The sequence below is a fragment of the Aphelocoma coerulescens genome, chromosome 5, assembly GCF_041296385.1.
Source record: "Aphelocoma coerulescens isolate FSJ_1873_10779 chromosome 5, UR_Acoe_1.0, whole genome shotgun sequence".
NCBI lineage: Eukaryota > Metazoa > Chordata > Aves > Passeriformes > Corvidae > Aphelocoma > Aphelocoma coerulescens.
Genome location: NC_091019.1, coordinates 60,964,411 through 60,988,081, shown reverse-complemented (window position 1 = coordinate 60,988,081; position 23,671 = coordinate 60,964,411). Strand labels below are relative to the sequence as shown.

Sequence of the window (23,671 nt, the reverse complement as noted above, 5' to 3'; positions counted from 1 at the left end):
CAGGTTTCAGATCTGTATCATTCAGCTCATGGTGGGTTCTGCTATCACATATGTGCTAATTCCTTCTGGTATTCAAAAAGTGTGGACTCCTAGGGTGCATTTGACACTAGCAATGGAAAATAATAGAATTTTCAGCATTTACAATTAAATAAATGCTGTCACTTTAGAGAAACAGAAGCAGCTTTCATCAGCAAAAGTTGTTCACTGAATAGTTAAAACTTGTTCTCTTGGTATTTTCAGATACTGCAGACTGAGATTTCCATAAATCAGCAGACATTTAATTCTATCATAGAAAAAGTTCTACTCTCCTTGGAATCAGGAGAAGGAGAGAAAAGGTACTTTATCTGATTTTCTCCTTAAGATCCTTGGTAGTTCAGTGAATATGTTGTCTTCCTTTGAATCAGTATTGAATCTTTGCTCTTACAAGGACATAAACCCAAATTCTTGGCTGGGTTCACTCTTTAAATGACCACCTGCCATATTTTGCAAAAGCATGAGGAGGTATAGTGAGAGAGAAACATAGGTGCCCATGGCCAGACTGCATTTGGGATTGTCCCTGGCTGGGCTGAAAACAAAAATAATTGCTCCTGACCAGGAGTCTTTTGTTGTGTACCTGTGGTTGAGAAGCTGCCTTCCCACAGAGCATAATGAGGATGCTGCATATGAAGGATCCTTTCCCTCTTCCTGGACCTCTCTGCTTCTCAGAGTGCAGAGGTGTGGACTATCCACATTGCCCTTGGCACACGTGGCAGGGCATTGAGTCACTGGCCATGAAACCCAAAACATATGGTACCTAAACCTGTTTTTTATCAGTATGATCTTACACTTTCCTCTTAAACAATGCAGCGTGAGAAACAGCAGGTAACGTTTGTGAGCAGAGGGTCAGGTGTTTGGGGTGAACACATTCTCCTCCCTGCCAGAGCTTGCTGCTTCCAGAGACTTGGCAGGACAGTGTGTGTACTCCCCTCAGACATGCCAGCATGAAATCCATAGCTTGGCTTAAAACTGCCAGGGAGGGTAGGGCTAAACTAAGCTGCTCTGCTGGATTTTTGTGTTGGAACTACCCCCACAAAGGCAGGGGTTTGTAGAAGAGTGAATCAGGGACCATGGCCTCCTGCAGAGAAGGATGGGTTTGCCTTAATCAACTAGCCAGATCTGCTGGATCATCTGACCATGTTGTAAAAGAGGACAAAGTAACTACTTAAATGGGTTCAATAAATACACAGTTTTCCATTGTGCAGATCAATTTTGCAGCGTAATCAGTGACCTTGTCTCACTTGCATTGACCTTTTTGTTCTTCAGAGAAGTGTTTAGTGCATATTGTGTCTGATTGCTGTACTGTGTATGTTACTGTACCACAGCTGCAAGATTGACCTGCCTTACCCTTTTTTGTATCACGTAAAATGTTGTTTGGATTGCATAAAAGATAGAATACAGAGAGCAGGGCTGAGCTTACAGCTGCAAAGAGCTTCCTTGCATTGCTGGGTATTATAATTGGAAAACAACTTTGCAAATGGAGAGCCATCACAATTACTGCAATATGCAGCCTTGAGATCAGAATTAATTAACAGCCCTTGTAATTTTCAGGACAGAGTTTATTTCCAAGCTCACATTGCTGAAAGAGCAGTGGCAGAATGTTATCCGGATGGTTCAGCAGAGGAAGAAAGATATCGATGGACTCGTGAGCCAGTGGCAGCTCTTCAGGAGTTCCCTGCAGAGCCTCAGCAGATTCCTGGATGACACAAACAGCTTCCTTGCAGCTGTGAAGAGCCAGGACTGTTACAGCCTTTACCAGCTTAGAAATGTAATTCACGATTTCAAGGTACAGTGTTTATTTCTTATAAATCTAAAATATGTGGGGTTTTTTTCTCAGACTGAAACAGCTTCTGTCCAGTAAGGTAAAAAGCTTTAAAATAGCACACTTTCTTGGGGAAAAAATGGTTGCTGACACTTTTTTCTTAAAGCTGAGCACAGATAAGAAAACAGTGACATTGCAAAAGGCTCCTTTATACTCAAGAACTGCTTGATCAGCATTGCCATTTAGTAGCCTTGCATGCTTTAAAAATCTTATGGATATGAAAATGGAAATTCAGGCTGCCAGAAGATGAGACAGACACCCTAGCCAGCAGGTAACTCCTAGGTCTGTGTGCATCTTACTGACATTACTGCTGAATTCAGGCCTTTTAGTTTGCCTGGAGGAGGTACTTATGTGGCAAGACAGGCCATATAGGTCCTGTGTGTGCAGGGATGGGCAGGAGATGCCAGAAATAAAGGATAAAACACTTGCAAGGGAGTCTGTTCACTCCAGGATACACAGGTCTGGTCAGCAGTTTTCAGGACAGTAAGTTCTGCATTTTACATGCAGTGGAAAAAAATATTTTCCTTTGTTAATTTTGGATATTTCAGTCTTCCATTTAACTGTGCACCTCTTTGTTTTATAGGAAGGTAGAAACAAGCAGTGAACTTGATGGTTTCTTTTAAAATCATATTATTGAATGCCATTTTCACAGTCCAAGATTTATATTGTGTACCCACACACCTAGTGTTGATGGATTAACACATTACCAGTATTCCATTTGGTGCTTGCCCTATTTATTTCATCTTTATTTCTACCTGCTGTGTAAAGGTGATTTTTAGAAGATTTTACAACTTGGTGTTTATGCTTTTTCTTAGGGAGAAAAGCCAAAAAGTCTTCTCCCTCCTACTCCAAATTGCCATTTTCCTCCTGCTGCTGTTCTACAGAAAGAAACTCTGATTGTATCTCCTTGTGTTAGAGATCAATTTGTTATGGACAAATTATTATTGATGGCTTACTTCACTTGGAGTATGTAATGATTAACAGAGCTGTTGTCTCTGAAAAAATTAGCCTAAGATGTCGATGCTAGAGTTGCTCACAGAACTGAGATTGTATTTTTTGTTCTGAGTAACTCATACAACTGAATTTCCATCTTTTTTTTGACTGCTGCCATATTTTACCATATAGATTCAGTCTGGGAAATGCTATTGTAGAGTTTTATAAATCAAAATAGCAGAGAAAATACGATTTTTCTGAAATCAAAGAAGCAGGTAGGAGAAGATCTATTGATTACTCTTCCATGAATGTTAACAAAGTAGCATCTTGTGAGTAATCTTCCCAAGTGAAATACCAGTAAAGCACTTCTGTAACTTTCTAAGAACCACTTAGAAAGTTAATTTTTTTTTTTGTCTTTTCAAGAGTAAGGCAGTGATCCTTCAGAGGTGGCAAGCCATGTACACCTTGGTCATCGATGTCGGGGAGAAGTTGCGCACGGTCTCCGATCCCGAGACCAGCGCTGCTCTCCAGGAGGAGCTCAGCCAGTTACAGCAGCGCTGGGGGAAAACCCAGGCCCTGCTGGAGAAGAAGAAGATGCAGTTCAGTGGCACCCTACAGGTAGATGATGCCCCCTCCCACCTGCTGCTCTGGCATTGGGTCTCAAGAGCTTCCCACCAATCTCCAGGGCTGAGCTGCTGCTCGCTGCGGGAGCACTCCGAGGGCAGTGCCTGTCATGTGTCATCAGGGCTTGTGGGAAGCTAAAACTGTGGTCCCCTGATTCTCCAAAGCAAATTGAGTTGGCTTCCATTTCTTGGAACATTGGATGTTCCTGCTTTGATTGTTCTCATGCTCCCCATGGCCTGGAGCTCAGGCCTGCTTTGGGCTGTGAAGCTAAAATTTAGCTTAGAGTTAACATGATTTGTTCCTCTTCATGTTGTTGAACATCTAAACAGAAGGGCCAGTCATATTTATTTCGTTAGAGCATTGAATTGGCTTTCATGGCTAGGTAGCACATTAGGTGTGTCTTAAAATACTGTTGGTGGTACAACCCCCAGTGCAAAACCCATGCTTAAAGCCTCTCAGGTTGAACAGAACAAAATGAGCAGAAATGCTCTCTCAGGCAAGACTTAAATAGGAGAGGCTTGAAGTTCTGTTAAGCCAAGCACCATATCCTTGTGGGTGGCACTATGTATCAGAAAAAAAATTCCAAAAACCAGAGCACATGATTGATTATTTCAGTGGGTTGAAGATGCTATTTTGTTACATATCCATGTGGTTTGGTATGTCCTCACCTTTTATACTTCCTTGGGTCTCCTTGACCAGACTTGTGACCGCTTCGAAAAGCAAACCAAGGAACTGGAAAGCAGATTGCAAGAGCTAAAGGAGAAAGTAAAAGATCCACTCCCTGTTGAACATGAAGAGCTCCACAAAGCCAAGGAACATATTAAGGTATGAACAGCCATATTGTATTTAAATTTGCACAACACCTCATCCCTGTAAAATCAGTTTTCCCTCTTACCTGCTCTTCAGTGACACTGAATTTCTGTCCTTTACACCATCCTGATTGCTGCTAATCTCCCAAATCCAGCTGGCCAAGAAGATTGAGTAGTAGTAGTAGTGTTTGGATTTTTTTCCTGCTTTTGTTCCCTTTACAATCTGAATTTATAAAATAAGTAGTTTCTCAAACAAAAGGGAAAAGGCTCCCCTCTCTCAGCTTAATTGGCTGCTATCCCTATGACTGAATCTCCCTTTTTGTTTCCCAGTCCATTTTGCACATGAAGTTCCTCAGGCAAGAGACCTTGTAATTCTGCAAAGCACCATACATACCTGCAGGATCTGGGAATAATTAAAGAGAAGGAAAATTAAGAGTAAGGGAGTGGCAAAATTCCTTGCAGCCCATAGTGCACCATGAAAATTAAATGGCAAGAAAACCATTTCCAAGGGATAGGAGACATTTTGTCTGGAGTGGTCAGTCTTTCATCATCCTTTTATGAAGTGAATTGTTGACCTATGTAGTGGGAACAAATAAGCTTATTAACAAGCCAAGGCTTTGAACTCATTATCAGCTGTCTGAAATCTGCTTTGTGAGTGCTGGCTGCCTTTCCCACAGCAGCAGCCTTGCTGTAGCCCTGAATTATCTGTGAGATGGGAGCACACAGCTTCTGCCTCTTATCCCAGCAAGAGAAATTCAGCTGTAGAGGCATCAGGGTCAGACAGTGCCAGTGCAAGTGCTGCTAGCAGGTGTCATAATACAATAAAGGACTAAAATGGCATGGGAGAGAAGGGACCTCCTTTCCTCTCCCTGCTTTTCACTTCTATATGGAATAAAGCTATTTTTCTTTTAGTCCTGGACCTTATATGAGGCTAGCAAAGTCCCATGAAATTCCATAGATAGGTCTGTTAATGCAGGGATTTGTCCCTTGTTAGGAGATATAACTTCATGTGTGTACGTCTGTAGGAGTACTGTGATGTCAGGTAAATTTTAGAGTCAGGTTTGTTTGGTTTTTTCCTCTAGTGTTGAAGCTGGGTCCAAGACCTGTGAAAATCCTCACAGGGCTTAGACCCAGCACACTTCTGACACAAACACTCACAGGTTTTTTTTTTATTATTGTCTCTAAAAGGTTTTTTTTGTTGTTTGATGAACCAGTGACCCTTCCCAGCAGCCTGTTTGCAAAATGGGACCTAGGACCTTGTGTGTAGAGTGTCATATTCCCCAGCTGCACGCAGTGGTACCTCTGCCTTTTTGGTGACAATTATAACAGTGTTAAGAAAAAATATGTAACTCACAATAAAGAGAAAGGGGAGCTGGGGGAGCAAAGCAGAAAAGAGAGCCTGTTTTCTGTGACCAAGCAGTTTAAAAGCTCCACATTCCTGACAAATCTGAGGAAGTGCCTATGAAATCATTCATTAGAGAAGGGAACTGATTTAATTTCTTTTTGTGTTTAGAAAAAATAACCTGTAACTAGAGCAAATGCAGATGGAAAGCAACTTGTCCAAAATAATTATAACAGGAAAGAAGGAAACCCTGAAGAAGCAGGCATATGCCAGCCTGGGTGTGAGACCCCAAATGCTGCCCTGGAGCATGGGGAGCTGCGGGGGCCAAGTTGTGTTCCGGCACTTTGGGATGCAGTGATGGTACCAGTAGATCAGCTGGGGCACTGCCATGGGTTCCAGTGGGCTCCAGTGGGCTCCAGTGGGGGTCCAGTGGGGTTCCAGTGGTCTCCCGGGGACCCTGGCCAGCCCAGCCCCACTGGAGAGCGCGGCACAGGCGGCTGCACATTCCCTGCTCTCCTCCCCCACAGGCCAGGCAGGGGATTAGCGAGCAGGTTTGGAAAGCCGAGGAGCTTAGTGCCAAGGCTTGTGCCGGGTGCGTTTCCATGCAGGAGCTGGAGCAGTCGCTGGCAGACTGGGCCCACGACATGAAGGAGCTGCAGGCCATGAAGGCGGAGCTGGCGCACCTCATCCTCACCGAGGACATGATGGTGCTCAAGGAGCAAGTGGAACATTTGCACAGGCAGTGGGAAGAGCTCTGCTTGCGGGTAAGTCTTCACCTCCTCGGGGGTTTGTAGCGGGATGGTATCCATGGGCCTGGCAGGGAAGGGGGAGCGAGTCAGCACAGGGGCTCTCCTGGGCTCTGCTCTCTTTGGCAGCTCTGGGTGGGAATGGGACTGCTCCTGGCGCAGCTGACTCAGGATGGAGCTCCCCCTTTGTGTCCTGGACTGGCTGCTGAGGGTTTTGTTGCAACCCTTTGTAAGAAAGGAGTGTGGAACTGCACAGAGCCCAGATGCAGCTGTTTACTGGAATAGGTGCCTTTGTTCCGGGCTGCCGGAGGGAGGGAGGGAGGGCTGGGGGGAGGGATGAGCACAGGAATTGCCAGAGGGCATGGAGCAGGCAAAGGAAGAGGGAAGTTAAAATGCCAGCAGAAAGAAAACTTAAATGTGTTTAAATACTAACTCTCTTTTCAGTATTTAAACACATTGAGAACTTGTCTTTTTTGTAGCAGTAAAATGCTGTGAAACATTTACATTCTTTGTGGCTTGTTGCTGTATTACACTTAATTTAGTGTTTCGTGTCAAATTGCTGGGGAACATTTACAGCAAAGTCACATGGACTTGATTCAGTAGGTTATTATGCAGTTTGAATGTGTGTTTACTTTGCCCTGTTAACAGGATCAGAAGAGTTTACTGGGTCTTAAGTTACTCTGGGGGGCTCTACACACCAGCAAGCCAAAAACTCTTGCCTCTCTTTACTCACAAGTAAAATAGCTTTTATTTTACAGTTTCTGAAGAAGTATTGAAGCCAGTTAGTATTTTCTTTCTAAGCCTTACACAGGCAGAGGTAAAGCAGTCTTGGTAGGGATGTTGTCAGAGTAATGAACAGCTGTGCTTCTTTCACAAACTGTGTTGTGATGAAATAGTTATTTGGGTTAATTTTTTTCTTGCATTGCAATGAGAAAGAAGACTCTCATCTCTTTGCCTTAAACTGGACAGTTGTTCTACAACCAGTGTTTTCTCTGTTATTTTTTCTGAACTCTGAAAATTCCAGAGACATCCTCTCCCCTCCTGAGAAATACAAGCCATTATTTTTTAAATGAAAATGCCTGAACCATTTTCCTAGTGGAAATCTGTAGTTAAGCCTATAAATGAGAGAACTTAGTTGTTTTTCGTTTTTTGGTGAGCTGCTGAAGCCTGCTGTACCCTCTGTGCTGAATAGCCCTGAAAATTAATCTGTTTTTTATATATGCTCCACTACAGTTTATCCAAGTAGTAATTTCCTGTAGTAATTTAAGTTCAGATTTTATTCAAAATTTTCATTTTAATTTCCTGAGGGAACAATGTTTAGTTAAGTCTGTCTTGGAGGGAGGACAGAGGTGACAGTAATGTGACTGTGTTAGGCTCACAAAATCTGTAGTGGGAAGAATCTGTTCAGTGCTGCAGTGGAGGGAGGTCCTGAAATGTTTGCACAGCCTTAATGAACCTCACGACAGGGTAGGAAAGCAGACTTTATCAGCTCTGTTGTTGGCATGACTGCTTCGTTTTGGATAACAAATCAGAGTCAAGATGTATTGTGTGGAGGAAAGTCTGCAGAATAAATGCAGGGAGGTGAAAGAGCAGGAGCGGCTGCAGCTGTCACGGCCACGGCCCTGGGGCAGCCAGATGCCTGTGCTCAACTGGGCAGGGGCAGACACGCGGAGGGAGCAGATGCACTCAAGGGATTAGCATTTACAGAGCTTCCCTTGCAAGGTGCATGTAGGTCACAGATTTAACCATTCATCCCAGCCAGCGTCCCATCGGGCCTTGGTGTTGTGTTATTGTAGCCTCCTTTGGGAATGCACGTGATGCTCACACTGTGGGTGCAAAATGGGGATGGTACCAGGGCAGATGGGCAGAGGAGAAAGTGCTCAAAGCAATGGCTTGAAGGGTTCATGTTCCTAGAAGCTTGTCTGGGATTTTTTGGATCATTCCTGTTTTTTACCCCCAGCCTGTATTGCTTAGCCAGCCAAAAGGTGCTTCTTGCTCTTAGAATCCTGCCTTGTCCTGTGCTTAGCAGACAAAAATGGAGTCAGAATCCTGTCAGGATTTAGCGATTGTTTTGCTGACAAGCATAGTCTGTTCTTCCACTGACCAAACAAACCCATCTCCACACATGGGACATGCTGCAAGGGGTAAGGAAGGATGAAGGTTCACCCTCCAAACCTCTGAGGCTGAGGGTACAAGGGAGTATCCCAGAGCAGAGACACTCTTAGAAACTTTCTGAGGTCCCTGTCATCTCCAGACTTCTTCCTATGGGGAATTTTGGAGACCGTTTCCCTGTGTTCCAAGACAGTGCTTTCATCCTCATCTCTTGGCTTAGATTGTCGTGAAGGATTCAGAAATCACTCTCACCTCTCCATGCCATCCTTGAAAACAAGTCAGAATTTAAAGAACAAAAGCGATATAGTGGGAGATGGCTTGGTGCCTTCTGTTTTGATCCTGGTGTTACAAGGAGCTGGTCTTACTTCCACACTACACACTTAAACTTCACTGGGGATTACAAAATAGTGTTAGAGATTAGTCTAGAAGGATCAATAATGGAATTTCCAGGAGTCATCTGCTGTATCAAGTGCACGTGAGATGTGAAGAAGGAATGTTGCCTGCCATGGGGAGATATTTAGAATGGCCATTTACAGCCAAGACAAACAAAATGTTATGCACAGTCTTTAGACAAAGTTTATTGGTGAGAGTGAGGGGTTACTTGCTTCTCTTGCTTCGTTAGAGCTTGAACCATTTTTCACTTCCTTTGTCCCATATATTTTAGTGCAGGAATCCATCAAGGTAAATAAATCAATACATATTTAAGAGCCCTAGGCTAGAGATAGGTGCTATTAGCTAGTTAGAAGAGTGACCCTGATTCTTTCTCAGATATTGGAGCAATGATAATTACTCTGCTTTTTCAGGCAGTGTCAGACCTTAATTTCCCTATCTAGACAATGTGTTTATCCATCCTGGAAAATGTATTTTTGATAGGGGAAAAAAATCCATAGTTTTCAATGAAAAGGATAGATTCTTGATGCTGATTTTTTGGAATTTCTCCCAATACTGGTGGGCAGATGGAAAGAAAAAGAGGGAGGCTTTTATAGAAATAAAATAATTGCAGTCACTAGATGCAAAGTTCCTCTTAGAGTGGCAGAAAAAGAACTTACCTAGGTGTTATTTCTCTTGTATTATATATGGGGCCATGCTAAGCAGTATGTAGTAATTATGTATTTTATATTCCTTCTGTGTTTGACATTTTCAGAATTTCACTGAATAGTATTTAAATAGTTATATAAGCACATTATTTATAAAGCTGTCACTCAGTCACTCAGAAGCTGCCTTCTTTCATTCTTCTGAGGGAAGAGAATCTGATACTTGCTAGTCAACTTTTTACCCTGCTATCCAAAATAAGATGTAATAACAATCTGCTTTCTGGCTTTGAAGAGGAAAGTAGAATACTTGATAACTGCTCCTGCAAAATGGAATAAGATCAAATGCAGACTAGAAATTAGAAGGCTCATAATTGCTGGTTTCCTTCCTGAGAAAACTGTTGCTAGAATTGAACGTGTGTGCTTTTCCATAGGTGTCCCTGCGGAAGCAGGAGATCGAGGACAGGCTCAATGCCTGGATCGTGTTCAATGAGAAGAATAAGGAGCTGTGCTCCTGGCTGGTACAGATGGAAAGCAAAGTGTTGCAGACTGCAGATGTTAGCATTGAAGACATGATAGACAAATTGCAGAAGGTAAGTGGTAATACTGGTTTTCTTTGATTGCAGTCAGGTAACTCATTATAGAGGCCCCATTCCTCATATATTCCTTGCTTCTTGGAAAGAAGGAATACAGACTTCACATATAGGCTTTTGTGAGATGAGCTTTTCTATCATTAGCTTTCCTTGGTGTTCAGACTTGGAGAGACTTAAAGCAGAACAGAAATGCCACCTGACTGCATTTAGTCATGGAGTGTGATCTGTGTGAGCTGGTGGTTTGGGGCACATGTGAACACCCAGCACTGCTCAGAGTGGTGTCCTGGGAGCAGCTTACTGCTCTCACCACCTCCATCATCTACACAGCTGGTAGGCAGAGGGCAAAAAGATTGAAGGATGGGAGTGGGTCTTATGCCAGGTGAACAAGTTACCACAACCAAAAATAAAACCTAATTCTGTCCCTTCCCCCATGGTAGTTGGTGCTTCCTAATACTTCTGTATTAGTTTCATTTTAAAGAAGACCATTATTGTCCTCCCCATGGCTAAAATGTCTCAGTATCTAATCCCAGATCTCCTCTGGATAAGAATACCAGGAAAATAAAGCCATCCTAGACCTGAATTTGGGTTCTTTTGAGGTAGCTTCATTGAAAAATTACATTAAATCAGGAAAACGAGATAAAATTAGAACATTCAATTGCTATTTTGGGGAATACTTACTCCTGGCACTTGTAAGTCTTTAAGCTGCTTATTTTTTCAGAGATTGTGAGAGGGCTTCTTCATTGATGTTTTCTTTTTGTTTTAAGTGAGAGTTCTATATGCTAATATAGAAACCTCAGCCAAATCTGACTTCACATCACGCATGTGGGAAAAGAAACAGTTTTGTTTTGGTATTATTGTTTTGTTTTGCCCTGTAATTAAAGCAATGTTTGTATATGTTTATCAGGACTGCATGGAAGAAATAAACCTGTTCAGTGAAAATAAGCTTCACTTGAAACAAATGGGTGATCAGCTAATCAAGACTAGCAACAAGAGCCGAATTGCAGAAATAGATGATAAGCTCAACAAAATCAATGATCGCTGGCAGCACCTCTTCGATGTCATTGGAGCAAGGTAAGAAAATTATTTTCAGTGTTTTGTGTGAGGTAAAAGTCAGAGGCTTGTGTCCTTGACCATCAGAAACAGAGTGACATGACTTTTCAGTTAAGTTGGAATTTATTATTGAGAGTCAGGCTGAAGGGAATGGTTTTTGTTGTAACTTATTGCTGTATTATGACACCAAATGTCTTAATTTATCCAATGGTAGAGGGCAGGGTGTAAGAATTCATATAAAATATCATTTTAATGAAGGGAGCATTGTAAAAGGAAGAGTCAAAGTAATCTCTCTGTTGCAGGTGTTGAATTACAACTTAATTTTAAGGCAGTATGGTATGAGTTCATTTGGGCTTTTTGGGAGAGCCTCCTATTTTAACACAAGCCTCTCTTTCACCCTATGTGTGAATGCACAGAATTTAGGAATAGAGTCTATTCTGTCTCTGTAGACAGTCAGATTTATATAATGATAATGTTCCTTTTTTACATTCAAAAGTGTTTGAAATTTCATTTAATACCAGTGCTGTTTCTTTACTCAGTCTCCCTCCTAAAAACAACTGAAAAGACCGCATGAGTTTCTTTTAAATTCAGGATCTTCTGTCTGATGGTGAAGTAGAAAATACTATCAGTTGAAATTAAAACAAAAACCTGCCTAGCCTAGGCAACGACCTCTTCTTAACGGATTAAGCATCTTCATTATACTTGGCAGAGTTAAGACCATCATGATCATTTCAATATTAGCCTTACTGAGATGATCCCATTTCATTATTATCTCTGAGTTTCTGCCACAGCTTGGGAGAAGGATACTGGGCTGGTCTCACCTCCTGCCGAGTTTATTAGTAATCCAGAAATAATAAAGCTAACACCAAATTAGTATTGGTCTCAACTTCCCTCCCAAGGTTTTGTTCTGCCTGTGATCCCCCTCTCTGGACTCTCAGCAGCTCTGTTGCTCAGTTAAATTTGGGACAGATAATGAAGGTGGTTGTGCTGTGACAGTGTAGTGCTAAGTGTGCTGGGCCTTAATCAGGAATGAGATCTGAATTAATGGTGACACACGAGCCGTGAATGATTAAGCAGAAGCTGCCTTCTTAAGGTCTGACACTGCAGATAGACTTGCAATGGATGTCTCAAGGTGTCTTTGTTTTTAATTTGGTGTAGGAAAGCAAGCTTCACTTTAGAAATAGCACTTTTTCTGTTCTCATCTGATACTACTGTGTCACTTTTACAGCACTTCTATAATAATTTTTTGTTCCACGTGTTGGTGTTGAATTGCAGCAGTTTTTAAATGCAGATTAAAATGCACTGTTTTAAAAGCATGGCACATTTCTGGTAATCTTTAGGAAAATGTGCCAAAGAATTGATGGGGCATTTAGAGAGATACCTGGCAAACTTACTCTCATACCCTGTGACAAGGACTTCTTTGTCTACCTGCTATGCCTTAAATGTTCACCTTCAGGCAAGTGTACAGTGGTGCTTTGAGGTACATTAATGTGGGTTTGTCTAGAGCATCAGCAAGGCTCCCAGTATTTGGTATCTAAGTGGATATTGCAGCTACTGGGGAAATGGGTATGATGCTTTATGATTTTTCCAGTGTTCTTAATTCCAAATTGTCTGTAATATGGCAGTTTCTGCTTGTGATTTCCACCAACTTGGTGCTCAGGGCAAGGCTAATGAACTGGAAAGGCCTGGCAAAATGTGATTTTAAGCAGTTCCCTCTGTGGTCCAAGATTATCAGGCATCCCTGTGGGCTCTGCTGGTCCCCTTGGAGTTAATACTAAGAGAGGTTCAGCATATGGCAGTGTTTTGCAGCACCTCTCCTCCCTCACCTAATCCACCTTGCTTGGGCTTGGCTCTCAGCTGCTCAGTCGTAAGTAACCACCAGACCAGACACTCAAAACAAACTCTGAGTACACTCCTGAGAGTTTATTTTGCCCTGTTATAATCTTCAACTTTCTGCTTTGAGTTTGCTGCTGTGGTGCTGGCTTGCCACTGAGATTTGATGTCTCAGGGAATTAAATTAGACATCAGTTAACTGAAATGTCCACCTCACTCACAGGTGAACTTTGGGGCACTCAAGATGAGGTTCCTCCTGTGCTTTTGAGTAGCCTCTGTTAAGCTCAGGTGATGGTGGGAAGGCAGCAGTTCAACCCATCACCAGTGTGACACAAATTGGGCATCTTTGAGGTAGAGCAGAGAGGAGCAAAGAGCCTTGGTCTGGAGGTGAGGTGACCTGCAAGTGTGGGTTGTGATGGCCCATGCTGATAGACTGTCTCCTTCCTTTTCAGTTTGCTTTTGCAGAAGCTGTTTAAAAAATTGTATTGAAGCTGTGTTGAAAGAACACATGAAAAGGATGCAGGCAGAATTTTGTTGTCCCTGCTGGATTCAGCCATCGTAGTCCAGACATCCTCTCTCAGTCTGTGGAGGCTGGAGGGAATGGCTGTGCATCCACTGCAGCCCTGCAGAAGAGACTGGAGCACTGTTCAGGTGATGCCATGTCAGCAGACCTGTGCAAAGCCCTTTTTATTGGGCACTGCTTCATGGCTTGGGGAAAATTAGAGGAATGGAGGAGATGCCTCTGGGGAAGGAGTGCCAAAGGGCTCTGGAGGGTTTGAGGATAGGGCAATGCTCCTGGAGAGAAGTGACAAATTTTGTCTGTGGTGCAGAGAAAATCTTGTCTTTCTCCTGAAAAAAGCTTACTTGTAGGAACTTACTTTCACAGCACCTCCATGAAACGAGGAGGTAGTTTTGCTCCTGTCTTTTCAGATGAGTAGCTGTGGCAAGTAAAATTGAAGATTTTCTGAGGTTTTGCATGCCAAACCTGTGACCACTCGAAGCTTTTTTTTTTGACAAATATTACAACTTCAGCCATTTCTGTTAAACACACAATGAGCTGCTGCCTTTATTTGTACTTGAACCTGGCTCCCAGTGGCCCACCCACCATCACAGGAGCAAGGACCAAATTTCACTGTGTCTTCATGGCAGGCCAAGGTTTGGGAAGGAAGTGAACTACAGAGCCAGGCATGGAGTAGGAGGAGAAGATGCATATTGAGTAGCTGTGTGTTCAAAGCCAGTTCTTCATTTTTGGGCACCAAATTGTTCTTGTATGATGCCATGAAGATTTTTGCCTTTTCTTTTATACCCCTTTTATACCCCCTTTCTGTTATACCTTCATGGCATCAGTAGATGGGTGCTTTTTGATCCTGTGGTTCAAGACTAAAACATAACCTGTATCCACAAAGGAATCTAATTGAGATATATTGCCAGCTTCAGTTCTGTGGTTGCTAATGTCCTCATGGCTGTCCCTGCAACCCGATTAACATTTTATCTTCTCTGTAGTGCAGTGTATGGCTGTGTGATACCAACATGAAACCAAACCAGCCTGGAAGCCAATGTATCAATGCAGAGCATTCCTCCTGATAGGTTATTTCACCTTTTTAAACCAATAAGCGTCCTGGGACAGATGGGCAAATTAGGTGAGCTCCCCATTTAGTCCTGAAGTGATTCTCTTAGTTTGTGGTGACAAGCTCAGATTTGCCATATGGCTGCACTTGCAGGACTTAACTCTTTAATTATCTGCCTGTGCTCAGCCTTTGTGGTGACAAAAGCTTTGCCTTGCGTGTTGCATCAAGCCACCGTCTGACTGCAGACTTGGAAAAGTCTCAAAATGTTAATTTTCATGGGATAAAGTAACCATCAAGGTATTAGCATGCCTGGAAAGAAGAACAAATTAATTCTGTTCAGCTCAGAAGATACTCTTACCATGGGAGGTTTGTGCTGAAGTCTTTGTTGAGGGATGGGGGATACAAACACACTAACAGGCAGGAAGGGAGTGTTGTGTTGGCTGTAAGGATGGACACAGAAAACCTCTTGCTTTCGTTACTGAAACAGTAGGAAGAGGAGTGCACGGGCTGCCTGAGAGTGGTAGACAACCAAAAACCCACGGAGTGGGATTTACATCCTCAGTACCACTCTGGAGCAGCACTCCTGGGTCATGCATTAACAGGCAAGAACTAGCAAGGAACTGTGCTGTGCACAGCCATGTTCCTCGGTGCCCTTTCCTGGGCCATCCACCACTGATTCTAACTCCAGGCTTTGCTTCCCAGCCCACTGAGGAAACGTTTTCCTTCTGCATTGCTGTTTGCAGAGTGCCTGCTGTCAGGCTGGAGGAGCACTCCTTCGTCCCTGGAGGGTGTCTGCACTGCCTGGGGCTGTGCAAAGCATTTGGATGATGCTTGAGCCTTCATTAAAGCCACCAGGGGCATCAGGAGCTGCCTCCAGCAGTTTTGCATCTGCAAACCAGTCTCTGCAGTAACTGATGTTGCATTTCTGCACCACTGGGCATCCTGCAGCTCTTGCCACTTGCCACCAAGCTGTGGAAGGGGGATGCCATTTCTCAGCTGCTCTGGCTACAGGCACACTGATGTATTTTCTTACTTGGTGGGTCTGGTGCATGTTTTCAGCCTTGTGGAGAAAGGCAAAGTTTTTGTGTATGTAGTAGGAATGGGTTCAAATGACTGCGACCTTTAAAGCAAGCATGAAAATAGGGAGGCTAGCAAGGTCAAATGTGCCTTCTCATTCTTTTAAATGCAACTGGTCTTGGCAACTGGGTCTTTTCCCTGTGTTTGCAAGCTGCCAGCATCATTGCATCGTCCAGGAATCTTAAACTGCCACACTCAAAGTCAGCCCTTTCCTTTCTTCATCGAACTTGGGAGATTCAACGTGTTTTCGGCTCGTTTCCTGCATACCCGGGGGGCTGAAATTCCCAAACAGACAGAAACTTCTCAGGTTGCAAAAAAAAATGTGAAGGAGTTGAAGCTCTCCAGTGACACCACTTTGTGGTGTGCTGGGGGTCCACGGAGGCTTTATGGGGAGTTCCAGTGAGCTGCCAATTTCCTCTCCTCCCTTGCACCCTTCACCGTGGTTGGGTTGCCCCAAAAGTCGCTCTGACAGCAGCAGGGCCCAGGCAGTGGGTTTGGGGAGCGAGTTCACAGCACCTCTCAGCTGGTCTCTATTTATTTTCCACCACACTGATCACCCTTTGGCAGGGCAGACAATCAGGCACCACGTGTTGGTGTGCTGTCCTACCCTGTGGCAACTCACAATCAGTGTGGGTGCACTCTGGGTTCAAAGGTCTTTTTAAATTGCTGCAGATCAATACTGCATGGCAAGGGAAGCAAAATACGCTGGAGAGAGGCCTCCCCAGGTAAATAAGACAGCAATGTCCAGCAGAATTGTGCTGGTTCGTGGCAGTACCCCTGTAAAATGTCATTCTTGGGGGTTTTTTTTTGGTATACAAAGTATGTGGATGGTTGAAATCTCACTTACAAAGTGCCTGCTTTCTTTCCGTGTTCTCTCTGTCCTTTGAGGATTACTCTTCTCTCCAGTGTAAAAGCTGTGACAGAATTCATTATTGTCTCAGGCATGATGGTTGGGCTTATTTTGGTTATGCAATGTGTGCAGGGAGCAGGAGGAGCTGGCAGTGCAAGGGGAGTCCTTGCCTTCCACACACCATCTTCATTCCCAGTGTCTGCCTGCAAAGCTGGGGGTTATCTCCCCATTTGCTCAGATTTACCATTTCAAATGTGGTTTTGAACCACCCTGGACAGTAAACTGTGGAGGTGACTGGGCATGATTTACTTGTGCAAATGTCCAAAGCCCTCTCACAGTGTGCTGTGTCCTCCCAGGCACTGTGTGTTCTGCCATGTGAGCCATCAGCAAGTCAGTACAGGTCTGTGGAAAATTACCTGAATACTGAAAAACGTTTGATTTCAAAATCATTCTTTGCATTTTTGGTGGGATTATCACAACTTCTTTATTTTTTTCCTGATATTGGCTGGGTGGGGAATGACTTGTAACCCAAGGTTCTCCGACTTCCCCTTTTTTTTCCCACCCCGTGATCTCTGGCAGTCATAACACACAGAAATCATGACAGTGTGTTTTTCCACAAACGAATGATATCATAAATGAAGATTAGAGGTTATTTTGTCCTCGGGCATAACAGGCTATTTGCACTGGAGGCCTTCTGCCTGCTCTGGAAGGTTAAAGAGAGGACAGGTTAGTGTGGGGGGGATTTAATTCGTACTTAATTACCAGGGATGTAGTGGTAAAGGCGAGAAAGCAGAACGCAGGGGAAGTAAGGATACATCTTTGTACGTGTTGCCTGTGCGTGGATGTGCGTGTGGTCGTTTTTTTGGGTTCGCTTCAGACTGACTCTGCTGCAAATCATCCGGGTCTGAGGCTCCAATCCCTCTTTCTCCCAAGAAATGAGCACCGCATCCACCTTTCTCGGTGCCGGAGGCTCCAGCCCGCAACCTTTTTGTCGCCAGCCGCGGGGCAGCCGCCCGGCGTGCGCTTCCTCACGTGCTAGTCATTCTCTTGTGTCAGAATAAAGCTCTCGTGGTTTTGTTCTGAGGAGGGATGCGGCCGTTCGCCAGGTAAAAATCCCAACGCAAAACGCAGGGGTTAAAATAGGGGGGAGAGAGAGCTCCGGTGTCCCCCCAGCTCGGGGTCGGGGAGGAGGAGGACGGGCGAGCTTCCCCCCCCCAACACGCGGGATGCTAAAGCGGCGAATAAATAGGGCATCTGTGGAGGAGGGGTTTCCTCTTCCATGCCTGCCTGGTCGCACAGACGGTCCCCCCTTGCAGCTTGGGATTTGCAAGCTGAGGAATGGTTTTCTCGTGCGAACCGTAAGTGCCGTGTGGGTGCGCGGCCGCGGGCGCGGTGCCGGTGGGTTCTGGAGGAGCAGCGGGACCCGGCGGCCGCGGGGGGGGGAGCGATGGATGCGATGGATGCGATGGATGCGCTGCGCCGCTGCCTCGCTGCAGCTCGCCGTGGACAAGTGGATGAGTGGGAAGTGCGGCACGTTAGCAGCAGGAATAGTGCTCAGGGGCCTCTCGCTTGCAATCAGCTGTGTTCGGGGGCTGGCACCCGAGGCGGTGGAGAGCCGTGGTAACAACCTTTGGGCTCGCCGGCGGGGGTGACGCGAGAAAAGCCTCCCCCAAAGCCTCCCCCAAAGCCTCCTCCGGCGCGCCCGCCGCTTCTCCCTGCGCACACACACCCACGGGCACGGGGCGGCTGGCACGGCACCAGCACGGACCGAGAAATGGCCTTGCCTTTCATAAGAAAGGCCTAAGACCTGCCTTTGGCATCACCTCTCCAAACCGCGTCTTTTGTCCCTCACACGGTGAAGCTCCCCCTGCGACTCACTGAACAAAGGTTTCCTGGGCTGTGCATCTCATTGTTTTGCCGCTGGTAAACAATCCTGTCAGCTGGCAGGGCCATTTCAGCCCCTCCTCCTCCTCCAAAAGACATGTACGGTAGTCGCTTTTTCTTATGACATTTGCACTTGTGAAGGAGAGTTTAAAATATATGTCAGGATGTTTTTCATTCTTTCAGACACTAAAATTTGAATGCTACTGTTTACCTTATTTGAGCCTCCCCCCCCCCCCCCCGCCCCGTACCTTTTCCTGCAGCATTTTGACAGCTAAAGCAATGCAATTGGCATGCATTTTGTAATTCTTTTTGTTTGTGTGAATACATTTCAATCAACCTGGAAGCTCCTCCTACTGCTAGGTAATTCCTGAGTAGTTACTACAAATACACTGTGTATTTCTCGGGCCATGCAGTGATTCAGCCTGAGACAGCTTAATGATTTTCTCTTGTAACCCAATGCTGGCAACTACATTGAGGGTATTAAGACCCAAATCCAATCTCGAGTCAGGTCAGTTAGTCCTTCTGTTCACGTTTGCAGACAGCTTTTAGTTGTAATCTCCTAGTTTTGTTCTTTTTCTGCCACTTCTATTGTGGTGTAAAGATTAAAATATTTAAAAACTGGCTTTGTTTGGCTTATCCCAGGCAACTTATGCATGTGTCTGAGTGCTAATCAGGGTGGTTTTTTAGCTTGGCTCATTGCAAAGGACAAGACAAGTCTGAATTTGTCAGGTTTTTTTGAGATTAGTGGTGATATTTTAATTGGATTTTTTAGTATTATTGTCTTCTTTTTTTCCCCTTCTGGAGGCGTGTTGAATTGCAGCAGGTGAGTTCTCAGTGGGAAGTGAACAATGGATAAGTAGGCCTTTTTTCTGTAAACAGTAAGTTTTTCCTGTTTGACCAATCTCAATTAACGTGAGAATCACATTTCATAGAGGAAGAACTCAATCAACAGTGGTGGCACGTTCCATCCTCTGGAAGAAGCTGGTTTTCTTTGCTGCACTTGAACTTTTAGTGCTGTTAATTGACTGTGTGTTGGGTGATTGATCACCTGGACCTGGTGGGAAGCTTTTGCCCCCAGACTTGGAGGATTGCACTGTGCACCCCCACCCAGCTCCCAGAAGGGCTGTCTTTCCCCAGAAATGGTCAGGATGCATCTCGAAAGAGTTCAAGAAGTTTCCTTCATGCAAAGAGCAGGTGATTTGTAAGAATGTTTTCAGTGTGCAGATACGCATCTGAGAATGGTGGTTGCAAACTAAGACTTTTATGAATGTAATTAGTCTGTTTCACCCTTTTCTTTGAGCTGTAGCCAGGGAAATGGCAGTTGCCTGTGACTTCTGTGCAAGCTGAGGATGCTCATGTTTTTCATCATTTTACCTCTTGCTCCAGTGTACAACCCTGCCCTTTTCCTTGGGCTCTGTGTCTGCTGACAGGAGCACATCAGCCAGTGCGAATATCTGGACAAGGCTGCTCTCCCATTTATGCACTGCACTAGTGTGAAGTTTTGTTAGGTTTTTATTCTTCTTTGGCTGCTTAGCTCAAGTTTGAGATGAATGACTTAGTGCATTAAGGGTGTTTAAATGACTGGCAAATGCCAAATTCTATCCAGAATATATAACAGATGCAATTACTTAATTACAATGGTGTGTCTAGTGGCAATTGCTAGAAAGTAAATACAAGCTCTCAGTACCACAATGATGCTGTCTTTGAGACTGTTGCTTCTATTAACACTAGAAGATAAAGATCCTTATACTTATGATGATATTCATCATTTGAAATTCAGAGTGATTTCTAATCCGAAACAATATTGGAGTGGTGGTGCAAAAAGGCATGCTTGGATTCTAAAACTGTTGCTTCTTAAATTTATTGAATGTGCTTTCAGTCATAAAGACATTTATTTACAATGCAATATCGTTTGGTTTTGCTTTGGACTTCCTTGTCTGTGTTCATCTGTCCACTATGCAGACTGAAGAAAGATGCTTTGCAACCTGTGAATTTTTCTGTAATGCAGCTTAGGCGTGGGAAGCAGGTGGATACGGGCAGAGACAGGAGCACAGGCGGCCAGAGATGATCCTGAGCAGCACAGTAAGCTGTGCTTTCAGCAGGTCAGGTGTGCCATCAGATGGTCCCAACATGTGCATGTCTCCAGAGCAGTTGTGGGAAGCATCACAGAATATGCAGGAAGTAAATTGCCATGGAGTACAGTCAGGGACAGGGTGGAGATCAAGCCTTGCTTTCCTCCTGAGTGGCCTGAAGTCATGCAGAGTTAATAATGCAACAGTGTAGATGTTCAGCTGTGACTCTTCCATTCTGTGCTCAGCACAGAGCCTGTATTGTCCATCTCTCCAGGGAAAAGGGTTCCTGAGTCACCTGCCTTTGGAGGACTACATGCCTTGGTAGTCTGCTGAGCATCATAACCAGTCAGATCCAAATTGACTGGTGGGAGTAGGGCAGAGCAGGAGTTAGTTCTTCTGGATAAGTAACTGCCAGCCCATTACAGCACCAGAAAATGTTGCAATGTCATGTTCATTGAGTGCCATTTAATAGAAGCAAAACCAGGAGCAGGGAAGATTTATACAGCAGCTGTTTGCTTGGGAGCCAGATGCTGCTGTCTGCATACAGGGTTGAACTTGGGAGCAGAGTTCTAAAAAAAAAGCTCGTTAAGAAAAGCAAGAGCGGCTAAATGCTTTTGTCATGCACTGGTTTCCTCTCAATCAGCTCCAGCAGTGGAAAGCAGAGTCAGTGTAAAGGGGCAGAGGCAGGTGCTTTGCACCTCTGTCAGCAGCGCTGTGGGTACAAGGCAGGAACATGGACTTGGGCCAAATCCTTCAGGCTGGTTTGCAGGGTTACATGAGTCAGACAATACCAATTTTACTTTGGGGGAGTGCGGAGTTGCTAAATACCTGCCAGGAGCTTTAGTGTAGGACTGTGTTCTTCGAACCCTCACAGAACAACTGAAAGTACTGCCTGGTGCTTTTGGGACAAGAGGTAGGGGAAGCTTTCCATGCTCCTAACCCATTTGAGACCCTAAATTTTCTGGCCTTACTCTGTACCTTGACACTAAACAACAGGACTGAACAAATCCAGCAGGATTATTCCCATATCTCCTCCATAAGTGCTTTACCTTGAATCAAGTGTCTAGCTGACCTGTGTATCCTCTTTGGTTACCTTAAGGTTGTTAATAAGATCAGTTGTTGCTTACAGGGTGGCATATTCATTATGGATTAGGTATCCTGCATGTCTTCTGTCATTGTACCATCAGGCAGCTGCAAAACCCACTCATTACTGGCAGTTTGGACCACTCTCCTCTAAAACTTGGCAGGATGGTTTGGCAGCAGGCAGGACAGTGGGCCAGGACACTGTCCAGGTACCCTGTCTGGGCACTTCTGCCTTGGAGCAATCTGTCCCTGCCTGCACTGCATGGCATTACATCCCTCACCCTGCCCCAGTCTCCTGCATTTGGGGACATGCAGAGAACCCCTTGTACAAGATGCCCTTGCAGACCCACTGCTGGTTTTGTTTGTATGGTGACAGTTCCCAGCCACTGTGGCCAATGAACAGGAAATGTTTCAGCCTTTTCACAATACATACTTTAACTTTCTGTGCTGCACTTGACTTAAATAATGAGGCTTATTTGTTAGTTGCTAGAGCAGGCAGTACCTATAGGTTTAATTTGTTAATTTGCATTTTAGAAATCACACGCAAAGTTCAAAAATTTATCCTAAGGCATAAGAACATGACTAGAGATCAGGAGACCAGCACAGGGAAGCAATGCTGGCTAAGAAGGGGGCTCTGCTAGGACATGGGTAGGATGATTTCATCTGACCTTAGAGTCTGTAGTGTTGATATTTATAGTACTGCAGGGTAGACCATTGCAGTTCATGGGGAGAATAGCATGCTTTTTGGTACAGTTCATCTCATCTTGTGATCTGGATGTTCAAGACAGGTCATGATCATCATCAAGACATGATACAAATTATGATCTTTGGTTTTTTTCTCCATTAACTACCAAGATCTAGATGACAATCTCTATAATAAGTCTGAAGAGATAAGTGTCACCCTGGTGTTGCCTTTTTAGTAATTTTTTGTTGGGAATTGCGATAAATGAGAATTCTAAGAACGATTTGAGAGCAGTGAGGTAGTTTGCCAGATACTCCTCCAACACATGGAGACAAATTTGCCAAAATACAAAAGCATGCTACTTGGGTAACTTGAGGGGCTGATATGGGGTTTTGACATGGGAATATGCTGTTAAGGCTGGAAATAAAAAAAAAAGTTTGCCTGCAGTTTGAGAGCTGTGCTACAAACAGCTGTAAGAACAGTAAATGGTCTCAGTGGTTCATTTGCTTGCCCGCTGCACAAGTCTCCCTGGCCATATACTATTCTCCCCCCTCAGGATTGTTTTTTTAATTTTTCACTCATCAGGAGAGTCTGGCATATCTCTACACAATCATGTGGTGTTTAGAAGAGCTTTTAATGTTGTGGTGCTACAAGTTCTATAGTAGCTGTTGTTCAGGCCTTCTCCTCTCCTGTCATCATCCAGAGGATGGTGATGCCCAGGCACAGGTTGCCCAGAGAAGCTGTGGATGCCCCATCCCTGGAATTGTTCAAGGCCAGGTTGGATGGAGCTTTGAGCAACCTGGAATAGTGGAAGGTGTCCCTTCCCATGGCAGGTTGGAAAAAGGTGATCTTTCAGGCCCTTCCCACCCAAACCATTCTGTGATTCTATGGTTTTCCCAGGTGGAGCGGTGGTTTGTGCCGATTCTGCCTCTCTTGGCAAAGTGGTACCTTGTTGATTAGTGTGGGCCTGTTGCTTGCTGAAGAAGACACTGAGTACAATTCACAGCAGGAAAATCAGACCACAGATACTGATTTTAGTTTAACTGCAGCAAATTCTGATACGAAGTCCCACTTGGATGAATGTCCAGTGTTCCCTAGCAGATGAAAATTCACCTTGCTTATACAGTTTCATTAAAACCTTCACCCAAGACCTGCTTGCAGCTGTAGAGCAGGGCCTGCTGAGCCAATTTAGGTAGGTTTTGACTAAAACATGGCTCTGATTTACAGGCAGCAGCTTGATGCGACATGGCTTCATAAAGCTATGCCTGTCATCACCTTCTCCTGCTAACAGCCTTTCCACTGATTGACCATCTTTGTAACAGAATGTTCTTCCTGGTTTGCTTAGGGTGAAGAAGCTGAAGGAAACATTTGCTTTTATACAACAATTGGACAGAAACATGAGTAACCTTCGCACCTGGTTGGCCCGGATTGAGTCTGAGCTTTCCAAGCCTGTTGTTTATGACATCTGTGATGACCAAGAAATCCAGAAGAGACTGGCAGAACAGCAGGTGGGAAGTAGCAGCA

The 23,671-nt window shown here is 44.4% G+C and overlaps 1 protein-coding gene across 4 annotated transcripts in view; it reads left to right on the top strand.

Moving 5' to 3' along the window:
- The window catches only part of SYNE2 (spectrin repeat containing nuclear envelope protein 2), a 175,665-nt gene that overhangs the window by 133,406 nt on the left and 18,588 nt on the right, over positions 1-23,671 (top strand). For all 4 annotated transcript variants that reach the window (XM_069018486.1, XM_069018485.1, XM_069018487.1 and 1 more), the window contains exons 95-102: positions 241-335; positions 1,588-1,822; positions 3,215-3,409; positions 4,115-4,240; positions 6,175-6,330; positions 9,890-10,048; positions 10,953-11,119; positions 23,493-23,655. In XM_069018486.1, the coding sequence (XP_068874587.1) occupies positions 241-335; positions 1,588-1,822; positions 3,215-3,409; positions 4,115-4,240; positions 6,175-6,330; positions 9,890-10,048; positions 10,953-11,119; positions 23,493-23,655 (1,296 nt within the window). The remainder of the gene's footprint in view (positions 1-240; positions 336-1,587; positions 1,823-3,214; positions 3,410-4,114; positions 4,241-6,174; positions 6,331-9,889; positions 10,049-10,952; positions 11,120-23,492; positions 23,656-23,671) is intronic.